This window comes from Sesamum indicum, linkage group LG10, assembly GCF_026168435.1.
Source record: "Sesamum indicum cultivar Baizhima isolate 11 linkage group LG10, ASM2616843v1, whole genome shotgun sequence".
In the NCBI taxonomy this organism is placed as follows: domain Eukaryota; kingdom Viridiplantae; phylum Streptophyta; class Magnoliopsida; order Lamiales; family Pedaliaceae; genus Sesamum; species Sesamum indicum.
Window position 1 is genome coordinate 16,690,479 of NC_142666.1, and position 26,673 is coordinate 16,717,151.

At 32.9% G+C, this 26,673-nt stretch overlaps 3 protein-coding genes across 5 annotated transcripts; all 3 read left to right on the forward strand.

Annotated features, from left to right (window-relative positions):
• The first annotated feature begins 498 nt into the window (after positions 1–498).
• On the forward strand, positions 499–4,257 carry PNSL1 (PsbP-like protein 2). Of its 3 annotated transcripts, none has more exons than XR_848619.3 (9): positions 499–634; positions 721–811; positions 1,953–2,054; positions 2,323–2,396; positions 2,475–2,597; positions 2,685–2,756; positions 2,956–3,052; positions 3,725–3,991; positions 4,063–4,257. XR_848619.3 is itself a non-coding variant. In XM_011093184.3 (9 exons), exons 1-8 carry the CDS (start codon positions 581–583, stop codon positions 3,826–3,828), a joined length of 717 nt encoding a protein of 238 aa, XP_011091486.1. In that variant the 5' UTR covers positions 499–580; the 3' UTR covers positions 3,829–3,871; positions 4,063–4,257. The 3 variants fall into 3 exon arrangements, 2 of the variants coding, with proteins under 2 accessions (XP_011091486.1, XP_011091485.1); XM_011093184.3 differs by having other exon boundaries at positions 3,725–3,871; XM_011093183.3 differs by lacking the exon at positions 4,063–4,257 and having other exon boundaries at positions 3,725–4,008.
• A 3,423-nt stretch (positions 4,258–7,680) lies between these two features.
• Positions 7,681–10,843, forward strand: LOC105171922 (glutathione S-transferase DHAR2-like). Its single transcript, NM_001304412.1, is given in 6 exon segments — positions 7,681–7,795; positions 7,910–8,000; positions 8,118–8,261; positions 9,270–9,387; positions 9,505–9,645; positions 10,544–10,843. Coding segments are annotated over 6 exon segments (639 nt in total). The 5' UTR covers positions 7,681–7,737; the 3' UTR covers positions 10,631–10,843.
• Positions 10,844–15,119: 4,276 nt separating this feature from the next.
• On the forward strand, positions 15,120–26,492 carry LOC105171921 (sulfate transporter 4.1, chloroplastic). The gene is made up of 17 exons (XM_011093181.3): positions 15,120–15,544; positions 15,636–15,684; positions 15,959–16,160; positions 16,644–16,812; positions 19,768–19,833; positions 19,926–20,033; positions 20,180–20,287; positions 20,414–20,479; positions 20,849–20,909; positions 21,037–21,164; positions 21,534–21,575; positions 22,827–22,943; positions 24,265–24,316; positions 25,224–25,362; positions 25,480–25,568; positions 25,781–25,857; positions 25,943–26,492. The coding sequence occupies exons 1-17, from the start codon at positions 15,242–15,244 to the stop codon at positions 26,243–26,245; spliced, it is 2,079 nt and encodes a 692-aa protein (XP_011091483.2). The 5' UTR covers positions 15,120–15,241; the 3' UTR covers positions 26,246–26,492.
• The last annotated feature ends 181 nt before the right edge of the window (positions 26,493–26,673 follow it).

Below are 26,673 nucleotides of genomic sequence, written 5' to 3' on the forward strand. Positions count from 1 at the left end.
TCAACAAATTGTCGCCTGTCACTTGGAAATTTTTTGTTGATTTTCAAAATCACACCAGAAAATTATGTAAAAAATCATAATTCGGACAATTTGTTATCATTTTTGTAACTTATAAGGCTAAATAAATAAAAAATATACTTATATGGCTAATACTAATAGGAGGTAAAGTTAAAGGACGAAAAAAATAATTTTCTCTTACAACCATCGTTATTCCAAAAATTACAAATATCATTAGAATTGACGGTTGTTTAAAAAATACCCCTTACAATGGGCTGTCACGAGAGGATATTTGTTAGACAATCATTAATTTTAAGAATATTTATAATTTTTTAAATAATAAAAGAGTTTGTAAATGACAGATATCATAGGAGTTGGATGGAAATTATCTTATATTATAATTATTTTATTAGGTATAAACCTGGACAAAATAAAATCCATGAATTGACAGATTTACCCTTCCATTTATTTTAAAGACATCTATACAAATGACAGCTCTTTGTGGCCAGTCATAAAGTGCAGTATATATCCATAGCAAGATAGAGAAATCAACAAAGCTTGGGCTGTCAGTTAGTCTGCAGAGATGGCAGTTTCATCACTCTCACTCACCTTCATTTCAGAACCGTTAACAAAGAAGGTCATCTCCATTATTATTCATATGCCAAATCTTGTGTTTTTGCATATCAATTTGCTGAAATTTGAAGTGGTTCGATATTCTCTCAGTTACTCGTCCGCAGTTGGACGAGCTCAGCTGAGTGCGGTGCAGTTTCTTCGCATGGTGTTACTAAGTGCTCGAGGAGCGCTTCAGATAAAAGTACGAATTGATCTTCATTCGTGGTTATCTCTGTATTATGATCAATTTCGATTTTAGTAGTTGCTTTCTCGGTTGTTTTAGAAAGGTGATTGAATTTCACCAGCTGATATGATAGTTTTGTGTGGACTACCTAACGCATTTATGTTTCGTGGACGATGTGTTACTGTGATGAGACAATTTTAGTACTAATTTTCATGTGAAAATTGAAGAAATTGTGTGTCTCAGTGTGTGTGTTAATTGTGTGACAACTGACGAATTTCGTTACTGAGATCTTGAAACATGTCTTTGGTGTTATGGATGCTTTTAATTGTTTGAGTCAATAATAGAAATTAGTCCAGTGAAAATCTTATTTGAGGTGCTGGAATATTAGTCATTTGTTGGCTTACTTTCCAATTCACGGGCTACTAAACTTCTTTCTTGGTGTCTGCAACTTACTGACTTAGAGGCTGCAAGAGATAAACAGGCAATTTAGTTGATAATATTCTACATCGAATGTTTCAATTGTTCCAGTTTTTACGTAGTGCCAGCAAGCTTTAGACTAGCTTGTGTTTGGGTACTCTTAATTATGACTTTTATTTGAGTAAGAATTGATGAAAAATGATTCTAGGATGGATTTTTGTTGTCTTTGTTTGAGGCTTTGGACTCTGGAGTTCTGGAAGTGTTTAAAGATTTAGAGCGTGCGTTTGACCCATAAGACAATAAGGTCCTTAGGGGCGTGGAGTCTCCACCAACTGAAAACCTTCTCATACCTAAGTTGGCTAACGTTATGAGATCTTAAAAGTATCTGGACTTGTGCTGAATAGAGAACCTACATCTTTTGTTGTAAATGAAGTATATTTATAATTTTCGGCAAGGGTAGTCTTGATTGCTGCACTATGCTCTGGTGAAAAAGTGTGCACTAGGTGCAGTTGTGTCATATCCCGCGCTTCACATCCTGTATTATTATTATTATTATTATTATGATGATGATGATGATGATGCTGCTGCTGCTGTTGTTATTACTGCTATTATTTTATTGTTGTTGTAAAACCCATGCACATCAGGGATTTTTATAATTCCTTGGCACCAACTGTAGAGAACGCTAAATTGACAAATTAGCAATTCCATATCCGGAATAATTGTTTGTTTATTTTTGTAACAGCTAACTGTACAGTTTCTGGGAACTGTAGAAGGAGGGAACTTATACTTGGGATAGGAGCCCTGACTGCCAATTCATTACCTGCAAGCCCCCTTCTCGCAGAAGGTATTGGTACTTGGTTTGTAATATCTCCATGGCAAATGTTCTCAGTAACCTACTTAACTTGTATATTATCAACCATTCAATTGGTTGTATATATTTTCATTTACAACATGGTTTCACTTTACATTCTTTATTTCAAGCTTAAATCAAATTAATTCTCTTTAGTTCCATTACTTTCTACGACAAAAGATAGCAGTCATTTTTGCGTCATCCTTCAAGCTATTCATGTCTTGCTAGTTTGTGAACTTAACTTTATTATTTGGCCATGCAGGAAAACTAGAGAATTATCAAGTTTTTGTTGACAAAGTTGATGGTTATTCATATTATTATCCCTCAGACTGGAGAGTAAGTTCTACTAGCAACTGAGTTTGATAGCAAATAGCATGTTTCTAATCTTTCTCGACTCTGTAATTTCTATTACAGGATTTTGACTTCAGAGGTCATGATTCGGCATTCAAAGACAGATATTTACAACTTCAAAATGTAAGATTAAGTTTTATACCAACGGATAAAACTGATATCCATGATATGGGACCAATGGAAGAGGTGAATACAGTCATCTTTTGTTCTTTCTTTCATCTTGATAAGGATCCCATCAAAATCTCTAATAAGATTTTACTTTATTGCTATAAGGTTGTGGCAAATCTTGTAACAAATGTATACTCAGCACCAACTCAAGTAGCAACGATACTGGATATGCAAGAGGTAATTTGGGCTCCATGATCTGAAGTCTCATCTCTCTCTCTCTCGCTCTGCCTCTGTTGGGCTTGCATCTGTTTCTTGCTACTGTTACTCTGTTGGTTGCTTGTAAAACTTTTCGATGATGACCACCTATGTTCTTATTTTACTAATGTAGTTATAGGAAGAATAAAGTCATTTATCTGGGTCAATCTTCTGGGTGCAGAGAAACATGGATGGCAGGAACTACTGGACGTTCGAATACATACTCACGTCCCCAAATTTTGCTCGAGCAGCTTTTGCAACAATAGCAATCGGAAACGGTATGATAACTGTACCATGGCATCAGTATTGAAGGCATTTCTTAGTCAAAGTTAAAATCTTATATGAACAAGAATGACTGCTAGAGTTCTTCTGTCAAATGCTTTCCTTCATCTGTACACTAAGTTAGAATTATCCTTGTGTCTCTTGATATTGTGAAAATTCCTGCTTCATATCTTCCATGTTTCACTTCTATTTATTTTTAATACCTGCAAGAAGGGCATGTACATTAAAGTTTGTCATAAATAACACAAGTGAGAATGGGTAGGGGAACGAGGGCAAAGTGAAAACAATCAAGAGATTGTTAAATCATGACATCTTCTAGCGCATATATATATGATACTAATCTTGGTCGAGATAACATGATTATACATTGAAGAAGTGTAAAATTTCCAACTTTACAGTCTCTTAAGACATCATAGTATTGGGAGTCATTGTCATTATATCCACATATAAATTTTAATGAAAGAGACTGAAAATGTTCTTCTTCACACCAAATACATGAATTGCCATGAGCTCAAATGTGCTTTCAAAATGTGTAAGATACAAATATGTTTGGAATTTTTAGTTTCTCAAAACTAAAACATGTACTTGTAAAATATCAAGCCCAGTACATATACTTTTGCATAAGTAACTCGGATTAGCACTCCTTAACGATCTCTGCTTTTCTGCAGGAAGATACTACACATTAATCGTCGGAGCAAATGAAAGACGGTGGAGAAAAGTCCGAAACAAGCTCAAAGTGGTGGCCGACTCCTTTAAAGTGCTGGACATTTGAATGCTCTTGTGACCACAATCTTACACGGAGCTGTTGTTACCAGGTCTTTGCTCTATACATAACCAATGAATTCGAAAATGCGTGAACACAGACACGTCTGTTTTTGTAAATGATGATATATGTTTCCTTGGCTCTTCCTCTTTCGAGTCAGAAAGAATATGAGGTATATATTTTGATGTTTCTAGGTGCTTCCGACTATAAAACTGATAACTGATCTTTGCTATCTTCATGCAGGCAAGTTTTCATACTTGAGATTGTAAAACCGAAACTTCACTTTTCCATCTTCTTATAGTCCATTCGAAATTGTACATTCGCCAGGAGTTTGAGGGAATGGAGAGATGTGCATCTCTTGTTTTGTCTGGTAAGAAGGAAAGACAGGGAAAGAACAGGGCTGAGACAATCCCTCTATAAGAACAAATTTTCTGTCCATCTTGGTTAGGCCCGTTAATGGACGGGTATTGCCCTACCCGGATTCGAACCCAACAAATACCGATAGCAATTTTTTCATGCCCTACCTATACCCTAGCCTATAATATAATACTCATAGGTGCTTACAAAAATTATAACTTAATATTTATAATATTTAAAAATATAAGTAATTATAACAATAGGTAAGAGACCCTACCCTATTCCAGACTCCTTTCTTAGAAGAAGTTTCTAACATAATTTTTTTGAACAACTTCATCTAACTATTTTCATGTTAAATACAAAATTATCTTTATCAATATCTTATTTTATCTAAAAAGAATAAATACCATAGTCCCTTATGTTTGTGTTTAAAATCACTTAAATTTCTAATTTTTATTTTTTTATCTTAGCATCCCTAAACTTCATATTTTATTTCAAATTAGTCCTACTGACCACTTTCTGACAAAAGTCTAGCCAGAATTGCTTTTTCAGATTAGTCCCTTAAGTTTTAAAAAATATCATATTGATTCTTATTTTTTGTGGAAAAATTGCTCTAGCTTCCACCTAAAATGCTGGTTGTTGGTGCTTTTTTAAGGGTTGCTCCGTTGGTAGCCAACAACACACTAAGAAAAAAAATTAAAGCTAGAAAAGTTGAAAACGAGAAAAATGTACCATAGCACTGTGATGTTTACCCATCTAAAAACATCAATAACTTATTTACAAAATATGATATAACATCTTATAAAATGTACGAACTTATGCAATATTTTAAATAAACTTAGCAAAATACCCTCTAAAAACACAACCTTAAGACCAAAAAGAGCAGCAAAATATAAGCAAATCTCAAGATCTATATATGATTGTACAAAAGTAGTAGTAGTAGTGGTGCTTGATTTATATAATCTAATAATAGGGGGTGAATAGCAATTTACTCCTATGTGATATTAAAAATGAGCACATCATTCCTTTATGAAAATAAATAGCAATTTACGCTCCTATATTTTTTAAAATGAAGCAATTTACCTCTTTATACATGGAGGTAAATTGCTTCATTTAAAAATCATAAGGGGGTAAATTGTTATATTTTAAAGAATACAGGAAAGTAAATCACTATTTATTTTTTCATAAAGGAGATCATTTGCTCATTTGCAATATCACAAGGGAATTGCTTGTATTTTTTCCTAATAATAGGAGTTGTGATGTTCAAGTTGTGGTAGAGAAAGCATGGATATAAAGTAGAAATCTTGTGCACCATATTTGTGGGGAACATCTCAATAAAGGTGCATAGTTGCTGGAAGATAAAAGGCGACAGCCCAATAATTCGAGCACAAAAATTCCCTATGAAGGTCTTGTATTTAAATATTGAGTGCGTGAATTTGAATAAAAAAAAAAGGCTAAAATTTATATAATTCTCATCATGTATTTTAAAAAGTTCGCTAAAACTCTTTCTCTATTTTCTTAATCTAGCTCAATTGTGCCTCTTCGTTAAATTTAACGAACGACATTATTGCAGAATTGTGGATGTTCTTCACTGATTTAAATCGTAATAAGAGATTTATAGTTATACCACCAGTCCTGGCGCACTTGATGTGTGAATTTTAAAATTTATTTTATATGGTAATTTTTTTTATTATAAATAAACTTTTTGATTATTTATGTGAAAAATATGATTTAGATAGAAGTTTGATTAATAATAAAGTTGGAGATGATGGAAGAGAGTGAAACTTTAAATTTGAAACAAAAGATAAGTTATTGGAGGTGTAATTTATATACTAATTTATTATATTGATTTTTTATTTGTTTTGAATTTTATAATTAAGTTAATTATGAAATTAAATAGTTTATTAAATTAATATATAATATTTAATTTCATTAGCGTATTAAATATTGCTAGATTCTGAGTTGAAGTATTCCAACTAATTAAATTGTTTTGTAATTTGATAAAATAAAGTTTAGTCAAATTGCAACACTTTGGAATACATTCTCTATCCATCACATCAACATAAATATTCAATATTATCTTTCCTATGTACATAAAAATAAAATATGAAAAATATTCAAGTCCCAAAATTCTCCTACTTCTACTTTATGGAATTCTAGGATGAATAGTAATTTATTTGCCTGTGATACTATTGTAAATGAGTAAATTATCATTTTTTATGGAGAAAAATAAAATAGTAATTTATTTCTCTATATTTTTCAAAATGAAATAATTTACTGCGCTATGTCTTTTCAAAATGAAATAATTTACCTCTTTATACAGTGAGATAAATCGTTGTATTTTACAAAACACAAGAGATAAATTGCTTTATTATTTTTTTTTTGTATGAGGTAATTTGCTCATTTACAATATCACAAAGATTGCTTCCATTTTTCCTTGAAATTATTTATGAAATTACGTAATATATGGTTGAGGATATGTGAATTTTGAAAAGGGTTTGCCGCTACTATATGATTGTTGTCGGGTTACTTAGACCCAAAAGTTATAATCTTCCAAAGAAAACGTAATTTTCCGATCAGATGGTTCTGAAAGCAGCACAAAAACATATTTCAGAAAATACTATTATTATTTGCAATTTCTACAAAAGAGTAAAATAATTCTCAAACATAATTTTTGAAAATAAAATAAAATATTGGGTCTCAAGAATTTCCAAAGAATTCAAAATTGTATGCCAAAATTTTGCTCCCCTTTTCACACTCAAATTAGCTCAAAAGTTCATGATATTCAAGCAAAATGCATGTCATTAAAGTTTAGTGTATAGTTTAAAAAATTACGTTTAGTATTTTTTTAGGTTTGCTTCCATATAATAAATAGATATTTTAATTAGTTAAATTTTATCGAATTTGTTGATATTAAAAAATTTTTTGAATGGAATTCGACATTTACCTCAATTGAGTTATTGCAAACAATTTTTTCCTAATTAAACTATCATTTAAGGGTGAAGATATACCCATTCACGTGCATTAACGTGTGAAAATATTTAAGGTTAGTTTGACCAGTAATAAGTTAATTAGGGATAAATACGGATTTCAACTATTTTTTTATTTAATATCAGCAAATTTAGTGAATTTTGACTAATAGAGAGATTTATTTGTCAGACGAAAGCAAACTTCAGGAGTATTAGATGTAATTCCAATTACTCAATACTTGATTTAAATCAATTGATAAAAAGTTTGTTTGAATTTAATTTGTTAAATATATCAACTCCAACAAAAAAAATTATGAAGTTTTTGAGTTGAACTTAAAAATAGTAAAATATATTTACAAATATTTTATGGCAAAATAAAAGTTACCCAAACATAAAATATGGTCCAAGTTGAAAGTGGGAATCGGTTCTTGCACTCAATGCGTATGGAAGGGACCAGATTTCACTCTTTATGTTGCACTTATTGCGTATATATACACATCACTTGCCGTAGTGGTTGTAGCTCAACTTCAACACCCCACACTCTACGTTCGGCGAGACGATTTCACAAACACCAAACGCTCACAATCCGGCCATGGCTGTGGAAGTATGCGTCAAGGCTGCTGTAGGCGCTCCCGACATTCTTGGAGACTGTAATTTGCTGTTCTTTTCGACATTCCTCTCTTAATTGCAACCATAAACACACACAGGAACGAGACGAATTATGATCGTTTTAGTTTGGACTCATTACTTCTTTTTGACTCCAGGTCCCTTTTCCCAGAGGGTTCTTTTGACTTTGGAAGAGAAGAAAGTCCCTTATAAGCTGCATTTAATCAACGTTGACCAGAAGCCCCAATGGTAAACGCCTAAATGCTGCTGGATTCAGCGTCGTTGTAGTTTTCGGTTAATTGGTTTGGTTCTTTGAACTTTTGTGTTTGTTATGTAAATTCAGTCCTTTCCATTTGGGATTTTTAGGTTTTTGGAAGTGAACCCAGAAGGGAAGGTGCCAGTGATAAAATTCGATGATAAATGGATTGCAGACTCTGATGTGATTGTTGGTCTTCTTGAGGAGAAATACCCGAACCCTTCTCTATCTCCTCCTCCTGAAGTCTCATCTGTGTATGAATTCATTCTTCCCTCCTCCTTCTCAGAACTATATACATCTAGATATTCCTTGGAGGTGCTAAAATTTTGATGGAGCTTTTGCTGATGGAGTCTAATGATGATCTTGAATTTGGTGGTTTAAGTCACTTTCTTATTCATGTTTATTGTTTGAGGTGATGATTTAAAGATGGGTCTATGAATGGTTGTCTCATAGGCACATCTTTCAAGAAATCTTTGGACAAAATACGTTCGTGGACATTGAGAATTGTTTCAAAAGTGACTTTTTGTTTACTATTATGCTAAGTCTTTAATAAAGCAACTGGTTTACATTGGCACCTGTGTGAAACAGTTTTCTTTAAAACTTCTTACTGGAAATTAGGTATATTCAGATATCTTCTATTTGAACTAAATATTCTGACTGTGACTATCACAATAGATGTATGTTGTAGATTCTGAATATTTGTAACAGTGGACTAGTGTTGCCGAGAGCAAACTAATTAATCTGAGCCCATCATTGACCTATTAGTAGTTTATAATATAAATTGATGCCTAATGCATGAAAACTCCAAAAAATGGTCCTATGCTATGTAGGACATGGGCGGGACACTATGTCGGCTATAAGAATTGTTTTATAGCACATCAAGAAGAAAGTTTGACTTCAACATGGAACTAGGTGTGTCCAACATGCTATTTCACAGTTTCTGGTAAAATTATAAAAATATGAATGGTTTTAAGTTTTGGGTTTGTCTTTACTCCTTCAATTGAGATTTTGTACTGCTCTCTCATTTTATCGCCTCTCTGTTTCTCTAAAGAATCACCTCAACATATTAATCTAATCACCATTGGCAAGCATCAATGACCTTTAGACTTCAATTTATAGTATGCTACTTCAGTTTTTCACATTTGGCATGTTTAATTTTTTTTATCCATATATATACGTCTCATAGCTTTATATATGGATCATCATCTCCATGTTTAATGATGTGCTTACAGAACAATTTATCTTTTGACTTCCTGTCTTAGGGGCTCCAAAATATTTCCTTCTTTTGTCAAATTCTTGAAGAGCAAGGATCCTACTGATGGATCAGAACAGGCTCTGCTTGATGAATTGAAGGCATTGGATGAGCACCTGAAAGCTAAGGTGTGAGTCTTATATTAAGGACCCTAGACATTAAACATGAGATAAAGATTATAGGGCAAAAACAAGTGCATATTATCTGCATTTGCTCATGAAAGTTTCTTCCACATGTGTGATCAGGGACCGTATGTCAATGGAGAAAATATTTGTGCTGTTGATTTGAGTTTGGCACCAAAGCTTTACCATCTTGATGTTGCTCTTGCCCATTTCAAGAATTGGATTGTTCCTGAAAACTTGACCCACGTGCACAACTACCTGAAGGTATTATAACGTGTTATTCTTAATTTCTTTTCCCCTTCTGTCTTCCTCTCTTTTAATGCTCCAATTTTATGGAAGGCTCCCTTCCAAGTTACAACTAGATCAGCAAATCAACATAAACGAGATGTTTCGATATAAGACATAGAAGATTTCTCTCTTGGTTAAGAGGAGCTGACTTAGGACAGGTCAAGTAAGAAATGTATGGAAGATTCCGACTCAGGTGAACTTATGTTAGTCAGTCAAAAACAGAGGAAACTGGTTATAATAACATGTTTTAGTAAGTATTGCTCTACAGAAGCTGCCAGTCAAGCAAAATCAATAAAATATTTATGTTGTCTCAGTATTAATATGTTCGAAGACCAACCAGCTAACTTCTATCAATTCGAGCTAAAAACCATGGTCTATGTGCAAGAAGAGACATATGCAAACATTTGCCTTCAATTGTCATGTGCTGTGGAGCCCGCTGCAACAATGCTTTTCATACACCAGGGAAATTAGAGGCTGTTGCACTTTCTTTCTGATGATGTGAGATAACCTTTTCCACTGCCTTTAAACAACTTGAACGGATCATGCTATGGATTTCGGTTCCACCGCACAAACCAAAAGAAGCTCAAAAGCTCTTAGAATGTCAATAAACTCATCTGCAGGTCCAATCCTATCAACCAAGATATTTTTGAAGGTTTTCTTGTTATGTTATGCTCTGTGAATACATAGCACATGCAAAGCGTCGCAATATGGCAAGGAAATGATTGTTCATACGTATATCTTATGTGCAAAGTCCTTGTGCATATCTGCCAAAAGATGCCTCTGTTTGTGTAGTTGAAATGTGGAAGACCTTGAATTCTTAGTTATTACCGTCAACTTAAATTGGCTAATATGTCTTCTCCTCCTCACTTGGCAGTTGCTCTTTTCTCGGGACTCTTTCCAGAAAACAAAGGCTGCAAAGGAACACGTTGTCGCAGGCTGGGCACCCAAAGTTAATGCATGAACTTGTTGAAATTTACGTAGATCAGGCTATTACTCTTTTCCTGTGGCGAGTTTGCTGTGAAAATTCTAGAGTAATTTTTCTCAGCAATGCTCGCCCTGAATTATAATAATACATGCTTGTTGTATGTATAGTTTCTAGGGATGTATTTGATGCTGAGTCCTGATGGATTTGGCAAGGAAATAAGATTCCGAGGAGACTATCAATTTTATGCCTAAAAGTATTGGATGGTTGTGACTCTTATATCATCTTTACTAGATTAGATTTAATTCTTTTGCCTTTGCTATACTCAAATGTTCAATGTAGAATATATCAGGTAGTTAGATGCTTGACATAAATGAAGGGTATATATCAATTATAAATTATATACATTCAATGCCAAAATATTGAAATTAGCATAAATTTAGCGGTTATTAATTTGTTTAGACCTCACAGTAGTCGAGAGGTTGTGAGTTCGAGTCCTATGAATATGGGTATATGGTTTACTTTTTTACAATAGTGTCTAGTTTCTTTGTTTATTTTGAATATGTTTGTTGATTTAGAAATATTGATATGTTGAATTACGAGTCTGAATGGAACGAATGATATAGTAATAAATTGAATTTTATTTAAAATTAACAAAAAAAAAGGTCTTGTTTGGCCTTCACATTTGCGGTTCAATTTTATTCTTCCTACCACTTTCCCAAACCAAATTTCTCTCAAACGAAAAGGATATTTTGTTTTTTTCCTATTTTAAGTCAAATACGGGTTAATTATATCCAAACCTTCTTAAAAAACGCTAAATTATCAATTCTCCCCTCAAAACTCTTAAAAACTCATAGTTAGATTAGATTCGCCACGAAAATATTTTATTTGTAAAATTTAAAAATTGGAGGGTCTAAAATTACAATTTTACAACATATTTCTACAAGATCAGTATGTTGATTGGTAATATTTATATTTTACAAAAGGCGAATTTGTAATAGGTACAAGTCCGACTAAGAATCATTAAATTATGTACAATAATAATATCCGAGTCATAAATTTTGAGATAATTACATTTATACCTCTAAATTTATTGTTTTTTTATATAAATTATTCCTGTCTTCTCAAAAATTATAGAAATCACACCTAACAAGCCTTTAAAACTCCAAAATATCCTTATTGACTAAGTCAAACTTTAATTTAATTTTTCAATGACAGAAATGGGTGTTTTGTAATTTTTGAAAAATAGAAGGGGTGTAAAAGTAATGTTTATGGGATAAATGATATGAAACCCATATATTCTTTTTATTAGTATAGTTTAAATTTAAATTATTTAATTAATATATTAATAAAAATTAATTACTAGATTATAAATTCAAATTAAAAAATTATCACACTTGTATTTTTTAAATTCTTATAAAAATTTAAAAATTTATTTTTTATTTTGTTTATAATTAAATTTTATTAAGATTAATAAATTATAATTCAAAATAATATATGCAGTTTATATAAATTATTTTAGAATTAGTAAAATAAATAATGTATTTATCAAAAAAAAATTTAAGGTGTCTTTGTTTTATAAATTTTTAAAACTATTCCCCACCTTAAATCTATTTTATAAATCATCACATTTTCATAAATTTTTAAAAACACTAAAATTAAAAAATTATTTTTCCTCTATTTTTATTTATAATTAAATTTTAACTAAATCAGTAAATTATAGTTCAAAATTTTTATTTATGATTAAATTTAATCAAAATTAATAAATTATAATTCAAAATAATTTATTGAGTTTATATAAATTATATTAGAATTAGCAAAAAAAAACTGTTTATTAAAAAAATATTTTAAATTATTAAAATAACTTTTTTTAAAAATTATCCCTTCTTCCTAATCCTGTCGCTAAGCCCACCCTCAACTTCTGCCTATCCTCTCATTCCCACCGCCCCATTGCGGCCTCCGGCCTTACCCCAACCCAACCTTTTACCCTTCTCTGCTTTTATTGGCTATCAAAATATGTATATATAAATATATACATATAAATATGTAATTTATTAATTTTAATAAAAATTAGTTGTAAACAAAAATAAAAAATAAATCTAATAAGTTTAAGTATTTAAAATAGTTTATAGAAGTGTGGCAACTTTTCAATTTGAATTTATAAGCTAGTAACTAATTTTTATTAACAAAATTAATTAAATAATTTGATATTTTAGTTATTAAGATGTGTAAATTTATATACAGATTCAATAAAAAAAATTAATAAAATAATTTAAGTTTAATTAAAAATTAGTATAAATAATAATAAAAAAATATACGGGTCATATTATTTATTCTCATAAATATTATTTTATAAAACACTTTTAAGGAAAATTTTTGTTATTTAATAATTAAATTAAAATTTAACCTAATCAACGGGGCATTTTGGATGTTTTAAAAACTATTGGGGATAATTTTTATAATTTTTAAAAAATAAGAATAATTTATATAAAAATAATAATAAATAAAAATTATAAATATAATTATTTATAATTTTTTTTAATTCAAACTGTTGAGCTGTACCCACGAAACTAATAATATTAAGATTTGAAGTTATTCAGAGTCGGAGTGTAGCAAATAGCGACATAATGAGTATAGTATCATAATATTTAAGGTGGCGTAGCAGAATCGTGCTCGTGTCATCTCGCACGTCTCTTCAAATCATACTGCACCTGCCCCATAACACGTCCACATACATCACGACCGCACACTGCCCTCTTATCATATCAAAATAAAGAGGAAAAATACAAATACACAGTATAAGCGTTTGAAGGGTCTTTGCGATTATTGCTTCCCTTTTTAAATTGTTTCCACAACTCTTACAACCTCATTTTTGGTTTTTTCTTCACCGCACAATATTTCTTCTTAAAAATTTTAAATTGCATTTATACCCTTAATTTATAAAGTATTTATACAAATTATTCATATCTTTTATATAATTACAAGAACCATTCGTAGTCGAAGCCTGCTCAAAATATAAACATAAATTTATAATTATATTTTTGGTTATAATTATAATGTATTTATGAAGAAAAAAGTTTATTTATGTCAATACTTGGTGCTATATTTTTTTATTCAAAATAGATAATATTAATAACCATAACAAGATTCGCTTACATACACAACGTTGGATTTAGTACTCTGTGGATTTACGTGGATCGATAATATTTTAGTTTAATAGTTAAGGTTAAAATCGAGATTTTATAAATAAATTTAATATCACAGGTTTGAATTTTATCGGACATGTGGGTATTTGACTTATTTTATATGAGTTACTTTAGTTTGATGTATTAGTTGAACAGATGTATTGCTGAGTGTTTGTCTGGCTTTTTGTGAATTATTATAGTTTATTTGTCATTATTAATTATATTGATGTATTTATTGAATAGAGATTTTGTTAGTGTTTTTTCTACTTTATGTGAATTATCGTAATTTATTTACCGTTAATCATATTGATGTGTTGGTTGAATGGAAACACAGCTCAATATCAAAATGGGGTATTGTAATTTATTTTACTATTATTAGTACTAAGAGCTATGGAATAACTATCTCGACATATATTTTATGAATGGACTAAATTAACCCTCTACGAAATAAAAAATGACGTGTAATTCCAACCAAATTGAACACAGAGCTAAGTAAGAAGGGAGAATAGTCATAGAAGATAAGTAGCCGGATCAAGAAAAAATCAAGTCAAATTTTGCATGTCCATATTACTTTTAAACTTTAAATATTAATATCCAAAATAACAAATCACAATAATTTTGAAATTTTGAAATTAAATAATTCTTAAAATTCATAATTACAACTGCATAAATTAAATTAAATTATATTGTTACATATGATTAAATTAAAGCATTCTAGAATACTTTTGTTAATTTTAATCCAAAGTCTATATATAATAAAATAATATTATTGATGTAATTCAAGTAAGTGTCCAACTGGTATATTTTTAACCAAATTGTGATTGGTCGAACTAAATCATTCAGAGAGTACATATAATACACTTAGTACGTGATTAGTTAGTTTTTTTAAATTATACACCAATCACACTGTAAATGTATTTTATTTGCCATATAATTAATTAGGCCAAAATATTTGCCATAAAGTATCATTTTTTTTGTATTTCCTCCCCTTAAACTTGATTTGTTTATCTTTATTTAAAAGTTCTATCATTTTTTTTATAAATTACTTTTATTTATATTAAAATTGAAATTGGGCATGATTATTTATTTTGATCCAATATTTATTCCATTGTTTTATACTATAAAGTTATGAATTCGAGTTTCACTTACATGCGTATTTATGTGGATAGATTTAATGATCGATTTAATATATTGTTCAATTTTGATATGATAATATAATTACAACTTCTAAAAAGAAAATAGGATGAAAATGAATTTAATCCTAAAATAAAAATTGAAAGAACCCTAAGACAAAGATTTTGACACAATTAAATTTACTAAAAATGCCTAATATGGAATTTGAAAGTCACAATTTCCATATAAAGGACTGAAAGAAACAATTGGTCCATGTTCTTTTCCGCCAATCGGAACAATTTTACTCAGTTGTCCGCACGCGCCACCGGTATTCCCGGCGGCTGCCTACGTTATGGCGGAGATAAGCTACTCCTCGCCCAGCGTCGGTGACCTCTCCTCCTACTCCGCAACCGCGCCGCGACCTGTCAAAATTATCCAGTTACAGCATCCGACCACGTCCACCACCAGCACACCGCCGCAGTCGTCGTCGTCATTTTTGGGGAAATGGAGGGGGAAGATGAAGAGGATGACTTGGGCGGAGTGGATTGAATTGTTCCTACCATGCTACCGCTGGATTCGCACCTACAAATGGCGAGAGTATCTGCAGCCAGACCTCATGTCTGGCATCACCGTCGGCGTCATGCTCGTCCCACAGGTCTAGTCCAACTTTTGGTTGATGATTTAAGTCCTGCCTATTCTTTCTTCTTACTTGTTATTGACAATAACTTGTTGATGTCGAAAAACAGTCTATGTCGTACGCAAAGCTAGCTGGACTTCACCCAATATATGGACTTTGTAAGTTTCCTCTTTGCTCGTGGTGCTATTGTTTGTTTTTGTTGTTCTTATCTTTTTGGTTAGTTAGTTGAGTTTAGCTCTCAATCTTGTTCATGGTGTTCCAGATGTGTGATGCAATCGGTAATTACTAGTTGATGATGCTGTTAGAGTTATTTGCGATGGCTGGTTTTGTTTGCTTTTAAATTGACTAGTTGAGGCGGGATCATGTTGTTCTATTCAGTTATGGATGCATCTATGTGGCTAACTCGACCCACTTTCTGCACTTTTGATTCAGACTCCGGTTTCGTACCTATATTTGTGTATGCTGTTTTCGGGTCGTCTCGCCAGCTTGCTATTGGGCCTGTTGCACTGACGTCCCTTCTGGTGTCTAATGTACTGGGAAGCATTGTTGACTCATCAGAAGCACTATACACCGAGCTTGCGATACTATTGGCACTTATGGTCGGTGTTTTCGAATGCATTATGGGGCTTTTAAGGTGCTGATTCTTGATTCTTTATTCTTCATTTGAATTTGTACATCATTCAATGTAAATCGTGTGCATCAAATCAGTATTTACTGGTTTAACTTTTGCTTCTGATAGGATATCATTTTCTCAACTAGTCACCTTTTTGACATGGTTAAATATTTAAGGAATGTATGATACTAATGGAGTGTTTACTGACCATAGGACTTAATGGATATCATAATAGTGCTTTTTCTGGACTTTTAAGCTTTTGAAGTCAATAGGCTTGCAAACATTAATAGGAAATATGCAGTCAGGCAGATATAGGTCCCAATGTGCAATTTTCTTGAATAACTCAACACAAATTGAGCAAATGTAGAAATGGCAGCAGCAATGAAGTTCTATTCAAATCTCATTGCAAACTGCCAGTTTGATATCTTTTTTTTTTTCTTCTTAACTTTCATTTGATATTTTTCCGTTAACAAAAGTTCTTATAATGATTTTTTCTAAATTTAGGCTTGGATGGCTTATTCGATTCATCAGCCATTCTGTGATTTCTGGTTTTACTACTGCTTCAGCCATTGTGATTGCGTTGTCTCAGGCAAAGTATTTCTTGGGCTATGAGATAGAACGTAGCAGCAAAATTATTCCACTGGCCAAGAGCATTATTCTAGGAGCGGATAAGGTATGTTTGTGGCGAGTGTTATAACCACTGGTTAGGAAGAACTCTGTTCCTCTGTCTCTTTATCTTTGTAAAACTTCAATTGGCACGATTATTTCTCCAATGAATTATTTAATATATAGTTCTCTTTTGGGAAGCATGCATTGTATTATCTTATTTGACTGAAATTATTTTCACTGAAAATATCCCATGTTTTTATCTGCTTTCTTATAGTGAAATGAACGTGCATTACATCTTTAGCTTCATCACTATATGCACATATACTCAATATCATATTTGCCCGAATGAGGTCAAGGAGTTAAGAATTTAGTTTTCTGTATGAACCAACTCGCTCTGGTTTATACCCATTTTATCTACTCGGCATAGCAAGGAAACTCCCTAGGACGCTGATCTGATCAACAAGTCTATTAGAGATGATTAGTACTTTGAGGATTTCTACTTCTAGTAGTTTTCAGATTATTTGCCCTTTGCCTCTTGCAAGCGTCTGCTCCAATATCAGTTTCACACATAAGTTTGTTATGTTGCTGTTCTCGACGTCAAGTAGAGTAGTCATCTATGATCATTCATTTTTGCAAAAAATTATATAACTTTTTGCCATGAAAAGCCAATTGGCAGTGAGGGGAGAGGTAGCCTAGGCTTATATATTGATATGCTCATTTCCTTTATTGAGCCAGTATTATACAAGTGCAGGAAATGAGGGATTTGTCAATGTGATATAAATTATAATCATGATGAACCTTGTCATTATGAATTAGATTAACGATTTGGCTTGACTTTAGGCTCTACTTCCAAGTTTATTCTGTTGAGACCAAATGCTAATTAAGTCCCTCTCATGGCCTTAAATCACTTGAGTGGATATCCTTGATTGGCCATGATTATCACTAGGGATCTTTGTTCGTTCAAGTCTGAAATCCGCCTAGCCGCTTGCCTAATTTATGATATGTTTTGTGTCTCTCTGGCATAAGCAAAATAAAATGGGTTGTAATAGTGCCATCAGTATCTAAGATGATGTTTCAAACTGTTCACGGTATCCTGCATGGGAAGGGAGAAAGTATGCCCTATGTTATTATGACGTGTATATAGAATGCACTAGAGCAAGGCATCAGCTTTGTTTATGGAAAATGTGTGTGGAATTCCCCAAATTTGTCTAGCTCTTCTACTACTACCAGAACATGTTGGGTGTGGTTTATTAAACTTGTGGGTACAAAGAAGTATGGGAGAAAACATGCTGTTGGAAGTTACAGACTGCAACTACAGAAATGAGGCTGGTTGGTGGGTGGCATAAGCGTGTGAAAGAGCAGTGTTCAAAGACATGTTGCTTTGTTCTTCATTATTATGCAACAAGGGTTAATCTTTATATGGAATTAAACAATTCATTGAAATATAAGAAAAGTTCCTGAGGAACATTGCACCTAGTAGGATTACTGTGGAGAAACTTTGAATGGGATACAGCTGAATAATTTATTCTAAAACTAGTTCTGTATTATAGGACTTCAAACAAAAATCAAATTGGAAAAATCCTTACATGAAAAAGTTTGAAATCTGAAAATTACTGGCATATCTGTCTCCCAAATTTCATAAACTGGGGCAAGAGTTAGTTGATTGCTCTAAAATCACCTAGGACTCGCACTCTTTTAACCAAAACTACTTCATGGTCATCACATAACCATCTTGGATCTTCACTTCCTAGATTCATCTCCATAGATGCCACTCTGCCGATCTATGGATAATTTTAAGCCATCATGAGGTACAAGATCTAACTTCTGAATTCCCTGAAACTTTGCTATTTCTAAATGATGCCAATCCAGCTTAGGGTTATGAAGAATATCCCTATTTTCTTCTGTTTTATTAATTGTTTATTTACAGGTATGAACTTCTTAGCCTAAGCTGCAAACTTCTTTGCTGTAGAGGATTAGCTACCGTGGCTATACTGCAAGTGTAATTGTATTACATAAGATTTTCCACATGCCTTGCATCTGACTGCACTTACCAGTTCCAAAAGGGGTATTGAGTCTTGCTTTTTTTGGGTACTTTCAACCTAGAGCTGAGAAACATATTCTAGTTGTAGATAAAGAACCCAGCAAAGCACAACTAAGTTGCAGGTAGAGCATTTTGTGTCAATCACGGCACCAATAGTAAAATGATTTTTATTGTGAAGCTGCATTTGACATGTTTCTCACATTCAATCAGGCTTGCTTTATATTTTAGTTTATGCATAGGTGATCATTAAATAAATTGAACATCAGAATTATAGAATAGTTGTAGTTCACACCTTCCATTACAATTTTTATGATGCAAGAAGCCTGGTTTGTTTAAGTAGACAATTGTGCCCAGTCAAAAAAACTTGGAAACCAAGTTCCGCATTAGAGGTTGCCAAGATGTTTATATTTAATTGCTTTGTAAAAGGAAATTCTTTCATCTTATTTTGGATATCTAGAAGATAATTTGTACACTTAGCTTCTGATTTGTTTTTGGAAATATTTCCACGATTAGAAAAGTGCCAAAAGATATTGCAACCTCTTTTTGCTTCTTCCTTTCCTTAAAGCTCATATTTAGATTTTGCAGTCTCTACCTGCAAGGCCCTAGAGAGAAACATGTTGATTTACCTATGAAACAGGAAAGCAAGTCATCCTACTTTTATCTTTAAAGCTATAAGGGTCAATTATGTTGTGGTAGTCTCTACATAATCTAAAATCTCGAACAAGATAAACAACTAAAAACGGAGTCCCTTGTTATCCCATGGCTCTATATTCTAAATGAAATTATGACCCTTTATCTCTATTTGTTTTCTTTCTTAGTGGATGATGGATAGCCACCAATATGCACTTTTTCAAGTTTCAATAGACAGATATATGCCTTGATTTATGTTTATTGTTATGTTTCATTTGTTGTTTTATGCTAGCTTGCTATTCTAACTATGAATTTCATCTTTACTCTTGTTTCTTCTTTTGTCTTTAGTTCTTATGGCAACCTTTCGTCATGGGCTCTATCATATTAACTATCCTTCTGACCATGAAGCATTTGGTAAGTCTTCTGTTAGCTTTAGGTCAAGTATCTGCTTTTCAGTGTTTGTGCCTCTTTATTTTGAAAATGCTTTGGCTAATCTTTGTTTACAGGGAAATTCTAGGAAATCTCTGCGGTTTTTACGAGCATCTGGTCCCCTTACAGCTGTAGTTCTGGGTACAACCTTTGCGAAAGTGTATCATCCATCTTCAATTTCGTTGGTGAGGACTCCATTAATTGATGAGCAGTCCCGATATAGAACAGTAAAGAATAGTCTGAATAATTAGTTACTGTCTTAAACTGTCACTCCGAAGAATTTAGGGTGAATAGATTTAGCTATTTGTAAAGCTTTTTGCTGCTATTCTAGGTTGGTGAAATACCTCAAGGGCTGCCAAAGTTTTCCGTCCCAAAGGAATTTGGGTATGTACAGTCTTTGATTCCTACAACAGTTCTCATTACTGGGGTGGCAATTTTGGTAAGAGAAAATAATAATCATTTGACATCCAATATTACTCTATTTCTACAACTTATGCCTAGCACTTTTTGTTAATTACATGCATTCTTTTGGTCAAGGGATTGATGAGCATTTTTTATGTGATAGGAATCTGTGGGGATTGCCAAAGCACTTGCAGCGAAGAATGGATATGAGTTGGATTCCAATCAAGAGGTCTGTTTTCATTGAATTTAACTCTACTGCTCTTTAAATTACTGCATTTTCATATTCCTTTCAGTGGAACAAAGGAGAAGGCTCCTTTCTATGATTATACTCTCTGAAAGTGTATGAGTAGTTATCATTGACTGGGTCTGTTGAGCAACAAGGGCTCTGGACTTGGTTACGAGGTGGATGGACCTGGTTAAACATGTCACATGACTTCTATATATATGCATCCAACTTGAACTTGTATAAATAAATTAACACATTGCAATATGGTGCATTCTTCTATTCATTTGGAATCTCATAATTATAATAGTATTTGATATTGAAATGGGAATTATTCGCGGATATACTGTTTTACATGTGATTTGTTTCTGGCAGTTATTTGGCCTTGGCGTGGCAAATATTGTTGGCTCTTTCTTTTCAGTCTACCCTACAACTGGTGAGTTTTCTTTTCCAAGCCAACAAGCTGCTTTCTGTGGTGGCTCAGATAGTGATGCTTGTAAATTGCATAGAGCATACTCCAGTAGGCTTCTGAAATTTCTTCTTTGCAATTCTCGTTGATGCAGGATCGTTTTCTAGGTCAGCCGTGAATCATGAAAGTGGAGCCAAAACTGGTTTATCTGGAATAGTTATGGGAATTATTATGGGATGTGCACTTCAATTCCTGACCCCATTGTTTGAGTATATACCCCAGGTTGATACGAAGACTTTCTATTTCTTTTGCTGTTGATGTTATTATATGAGTGAGGTGCTAACTGAATATCTTGGGAGACTAGTCTAGTTGACCTTCTTCATTATAATTTAGAAATTTGTGTTCGTCGTGCCATGGTTTAGTCTCTGGGCTTCCGAAAGCACGTTTCCAAAAGCTTCCACTCTATGGTGCATAAGATCCTAGCAATTGTATGAAGCCAATATGGCATAGTTTCTTGGAACCTCGCAAGTATACTTTAGTTTAGAATATTTGAAATAGCAGTGCAGCTAGAGTTATTTTTGTTTCTGATTGTTAACTTAGTTTGTATTTTGTTAATAATTCCATTTTCCTTCATTCCCTGTCTCTTTGCAGTGTGCTCTGGCAGCCATTGTAATTTCTGCTGTTATTGGACTGGTGAGTTGTACTATTGTTTTGAAAAATATACAGGGGACGCACTCAGGCTTTTTTACTGTTGAAACTATTCTGTTTGCCTTCTGTATGGTTGGTCGAGGATTTGGATTTGGAGAGAACATAGACTTTCAAGTGAATGGTTGAAAATTTAACCTAATGAGAGCGAGGGAATTTTTAAACAAATTGTTGTGGATTTCTTGGAAAATTCAGTCAAAACTGGCACAATTTCTTTTTGTAAATTAAGCAGAACAGGCTTGTGCAGTTCATTCTTTTTTACTTGAGTTAATGTAATGTGCCTAGCTTAGGGGTTTGGCATGGCCCCACATTTGTTAATCCAATCCTGATGAAAAAACTATTGCAGAGGCGGTTTATCTGACCTCCAGATTTAGTAGGAGAGTTCACATTATGTATGAGGATAAAATATTCTATCTGACCTGTCCATAAAATTGATATGGCCTACACTGTTTTTTCCGGCAATATTATCTATTGCATTCACAAAGCACCTTTCTTGATGAGATAGACTGTGCAAGTTCAAAGGCTTCTGTAGTTGTTGAGCTGTTATTATGATCTTAAAGAGTATATGATTTAACTGTTTGTTTGACTTAGTAGTTCATTGACATAAGTGAGAGTGGATTGATGAATGAATTGTTACATTACATGCATATTCTAAGGAAGGAACTGAGGGGTTCAAAGAATTATTTGATTATTTATAAAGAATAGACTGGTGAATTAACAACATCATCTTGCTTATTTGCAATTTCAAATATTGGTTTCCACTATGGTACTAAACAGAGTCCGGTTTTCAGGAGTCCACACTTATGAAAAATGAAAAAATGCATGTATCATCAGCCATCACTTGTTCCCAAGTTGACCTTTCAGTCAAGTTGACTGTCAAATGCCCCCTTTGAGACTTTTTTTGGATTAATTGTAGTTCGTTTTTTTTCTTTTACAAGGCTTATAATGGTTATTACCTTGCTTTTATCCTATGAAAGTGTGTGGATTTTCAAATGAATAGTCTTTCATTTTGGGTGAAGTTCTTTTGGTGTCTTGTTAAAACCCATTTCTAATGGGCATGGACTCATGATGGATGGTTGAAGCTTGTCTAAAATCTAAACTCTGACTCCTTATGATGATTGTTATTTGATGAATAATTCTCTTCACTAAATTAAGTAGATGGAAGATAATTGTGTATTGTTTTTGTTTCTTCTGATAGAAACATTTGTTATCTATTATTATACACTTCATTGTTTTCAGGTGGATTATGATGAGGCTACTTTCTTGTGGCATGTGGATAAGAGAGACTTTCTCCTCTGGACCATTACCTGCACTGTTACCTTGTTCCTTGGCATTGAGATTGGTGTCCTTGTTGGTGTACGTATAGATATCATATTTGATGATTTCTGGAAATAATTGGAAGTCTGATCACCGGTTCCTTGTTTTTCTTTTTATTACCATTTGTGGTAGATTTTCCTTGTAGTAATGATTCTTATTTCTTAACACTAGATCTGCCGCATATGCATAAATGGAAGTACTCCTCCAAGGACTAGGATACCATAAAAACTTATATTTTTAAAATGATTATATGGAAGAGAGTGGATTATTGGGACAATGAAAAAGAACTTATTTACTCGCATCATTTCTGTCAAATTAAATCTCTTTAAAATTCAGATTGCTGTAATATCATGTAACCTTCTAGAAACAGCCATTTGCTTTGCCACATTTTTAGTAGATCATTTTCATTGACATAATTTTTTGCTTTTAAAGTGTATACAGTGTTACTACATTGCTGTTAAAATAAAAAGAAAAATTTTAAGCTCAAAATTTTGGCTATTCTGAATGCCATAGAGTATCTAATAATTTAAGGAGAAATATTTATGAGTTTAAAATCTACTTTATTCCATGGAATTGATAGAGCATCCCTGAAGATGAAGAACCGAGTAGCTACTTCTTAAACCTTGTGTACTTCTCTCATGCCATTAGAACTCATTTGGAACAATTGTTTTTGCTCCTTCCTTTCTCCTTTTTGATTTTCTATGTAACATCTTCCGCATTGGTTTTATTTCTAGAAGTTTTTTTTATCTTTTCAAAAACCTCTCACATAGATAAACATAGCCACGAGCATGTCTATAATACAGTATAAAAATCTTTTGTCCTGCAATTGTTTGTAATAACTTGATTGTGTCCCATTTACATGGGTTTGCCATAAATTTCATTAACCATCTTAAGACACATTGTTAAACTGTGACCAAGTTAATAGATCGAAACAGATATCCCACATTTCATTTGCTTTTGAGCATGCTTTCAGTTAGAACCTGCTCAATCCATAGAGAAATGTTTATTATGCTTTACACGTAGAAAGATTATTAATATCTCAAGTTTAGTTTTGGGCTATCGTCTTCTCTGTCTACATCTTTTTATATTCTACCCTAATTGTTTCTTCTGTCCTAGATTATTAATATCTCAAGTTTAGTTTTGGACTATCGTCTTCTCTGTCTACATCTTTGTATGTTCTACCCTAATTGTTTCTTCTATTCTAGCAATAGTTCGTTGTTATGTATATTGGTAGCTTATGTGCCGGATAATTAATTGCACTCCATTATGTTTTAAAATCTAACTCTTGTGCAGGATGTTTTTGCTTATATTAATTTCCATGTACTATTTTTCTTATTGCTTCCCCTCAATTGGTATTTAGGTTGGTGTTTCACTTGCTTTTGTCATCCATGAATCAGCGAATCCACATATTGGTAAGTCTTGCTCTAATTCACAAGGATGTGCTATGCAGTTATAGTGAAAGCTATATCTATATTTGGTAATCTAGATGTGGAATACACCTTACCTCCATTCATATTTGGCTTCTTATTTTCAATGTACAGTCCTCTATTAATTCTTTGTTCCTAGCTCCCAAATTTTTGGGTTATGAAGTATTGTTTATCAGAGCTATATTTGCCTTCCGATCCTAGCTGTAGGAACATGTGGCCCTTGTGCAAGTTTAGCCAAACCATGAGTTGAAGCTACTGTCTGTATACAAAATCATTACTAGAACTAGCAATACAAGCTGCAGTTTGTGGTTATTTTCTCTCCTGAACTGGGCTCTCTTGAATCTTGTGTAACCAAGTGAATGTGCAAGCCGCTTCTTTATCTTTCCTATTGCAATGTTTCCACTGAACTTCCATTGCCCTCGTTACTTAGTTCCAAGTTGCCTAAACTTATTTAGATGATCATATGAATTTTTACATCTAATCACATGTTTTTGAATCCAATATGATGTTAGATATTATTTTTCAAATAAACTCCTAATATTTTTGGACAAATAAGACCCATGAAGTTATGAGATGTTTTCAGTTAACGAGGATAATGTTGCATATGTACATTATCAAGCTAAAGGAGTTTATTACATCTTAAAAGATAGTCGGGGGTTCCTTACTTTGTCTAAGGAGCTTTAAACTCCACCAAACATTATGAAGTATGTTATCAGCTCTAAAACTTTTATAAGATGGTCAAACACACCCTAAGTTGTGTACTTTGCAGTTTTTCTGTTGGTCGGTTTTGGTTTGTTGATAGATTGTTTTCTAGTAGAGGAACTCTGAAACTGGTTTTGGTATTGTTTCATGGTTTGTTTACTTGTTGCGCTCCATATAATTTGTTTTGCAGCTATCTTGGGACGGCTGCCTGGCACTACTGTATATAGAAACATCCAGCAGTATCCAGAAGCATATACATACAATGGAATAGTGATTGTTCGGATTGATGCACCAATCTATTTTGCCAATATAAGTTACATCAAGGACAGGTGAGAATAAGCTTTTCCATTAGATTAAATTGCAGGAACATTGTTAAAAATTAATTCCTCCACCATATTCATCTCGTATTTTAATGAACTCTCATGCCATCCAAATTCTGTTCCTAGGCTCCGAGAATATGAAATTGAATCTGATGGATCTACACGACGTGGCCCTGAAGTCACAAGAGTTCATTTTGTAATAATCGAGATGGCTCGTGAGTCACAATCTATAACTTGTCTAGTTTGTCAAGTATTTTAGCTTGCAATGACTTTGTTTCCCTGTTGTCATCTACTTGAATTTGACTTGTGAAAATCAGTTTCTCTGAACTTCTAACATCAGCTAGACTCATTGGTTAACTGAAAATAATGTACGTTCCCTGATTGCATCTCTTGTTTGTATATTTTACTAATCAGTCTTTTCTATCAGCCACCACTTACATAGACTCTAGCGCCGTTCAAGCTTTCAAAGACTTGCATCAGGAATACAAATCAAGGAACATTCAGGTGCGCAGCCAAGAATTCACAAATAATGTGTATCATGATCATTTAGATATATCTCACCGTAACATTTTGGTTTAAAAATTTCTAGATTGCTATTTCCAATCCAAATGGGGATGTCCTGCTGACCCTAACAAGATCTGGGGTGGTCAATCTAATAGGCAGAGAATGGTATTTTGTTCGAGTACATGATGCTGTCCAAGTTTGTCTGCAACATGTTCAGAGATTAAACGAGTCCCCTAGGACCCAGTCGTCGTTGCTGGAAAATAAATCAAGCCTTTTCCAGAGAGTACTGAGACAGAGACAAGAGGAAGTGTCTCTCTCTCAGTTGGAGTCAGGTAACAGGGAAATTGATACCAGTCATCTGGAGCCCCTATTGTCAAAGAAGGCCTGAAGAACTCATTCTTGTGCTCTTTGTATTATCAAGTTTGGCTATGGCTATGTATGTATAATTGTGTATCCATTGTTTGAATTCACTGATTATGATGTATGTTGCTGTAATTGTATTCATATTGATTGTAGTACGGATGGGCTGATCTGTTTCAACCATCCAAGTGTTCATATGGTACTTCCGTTTTTGTTCTATAATGGTGCTTTCTGGTAAAACAGATGTGGAATAATAATTCTATTGTTCTTTTGGATCTCAGCTTCAAATTCTAGACTCAATAAAATTTTTACAATTTTGTAGCAGTAGAAGGGTTAAGTACAAACATATCCCCGTATACGTAACTTATACCTAAACCACCTAATCAACTTGCCAATTTGTCATTCAACTATTTTGAGAGAAAGTACTTGTAGTGATATACAAAAACAAGGGCCATA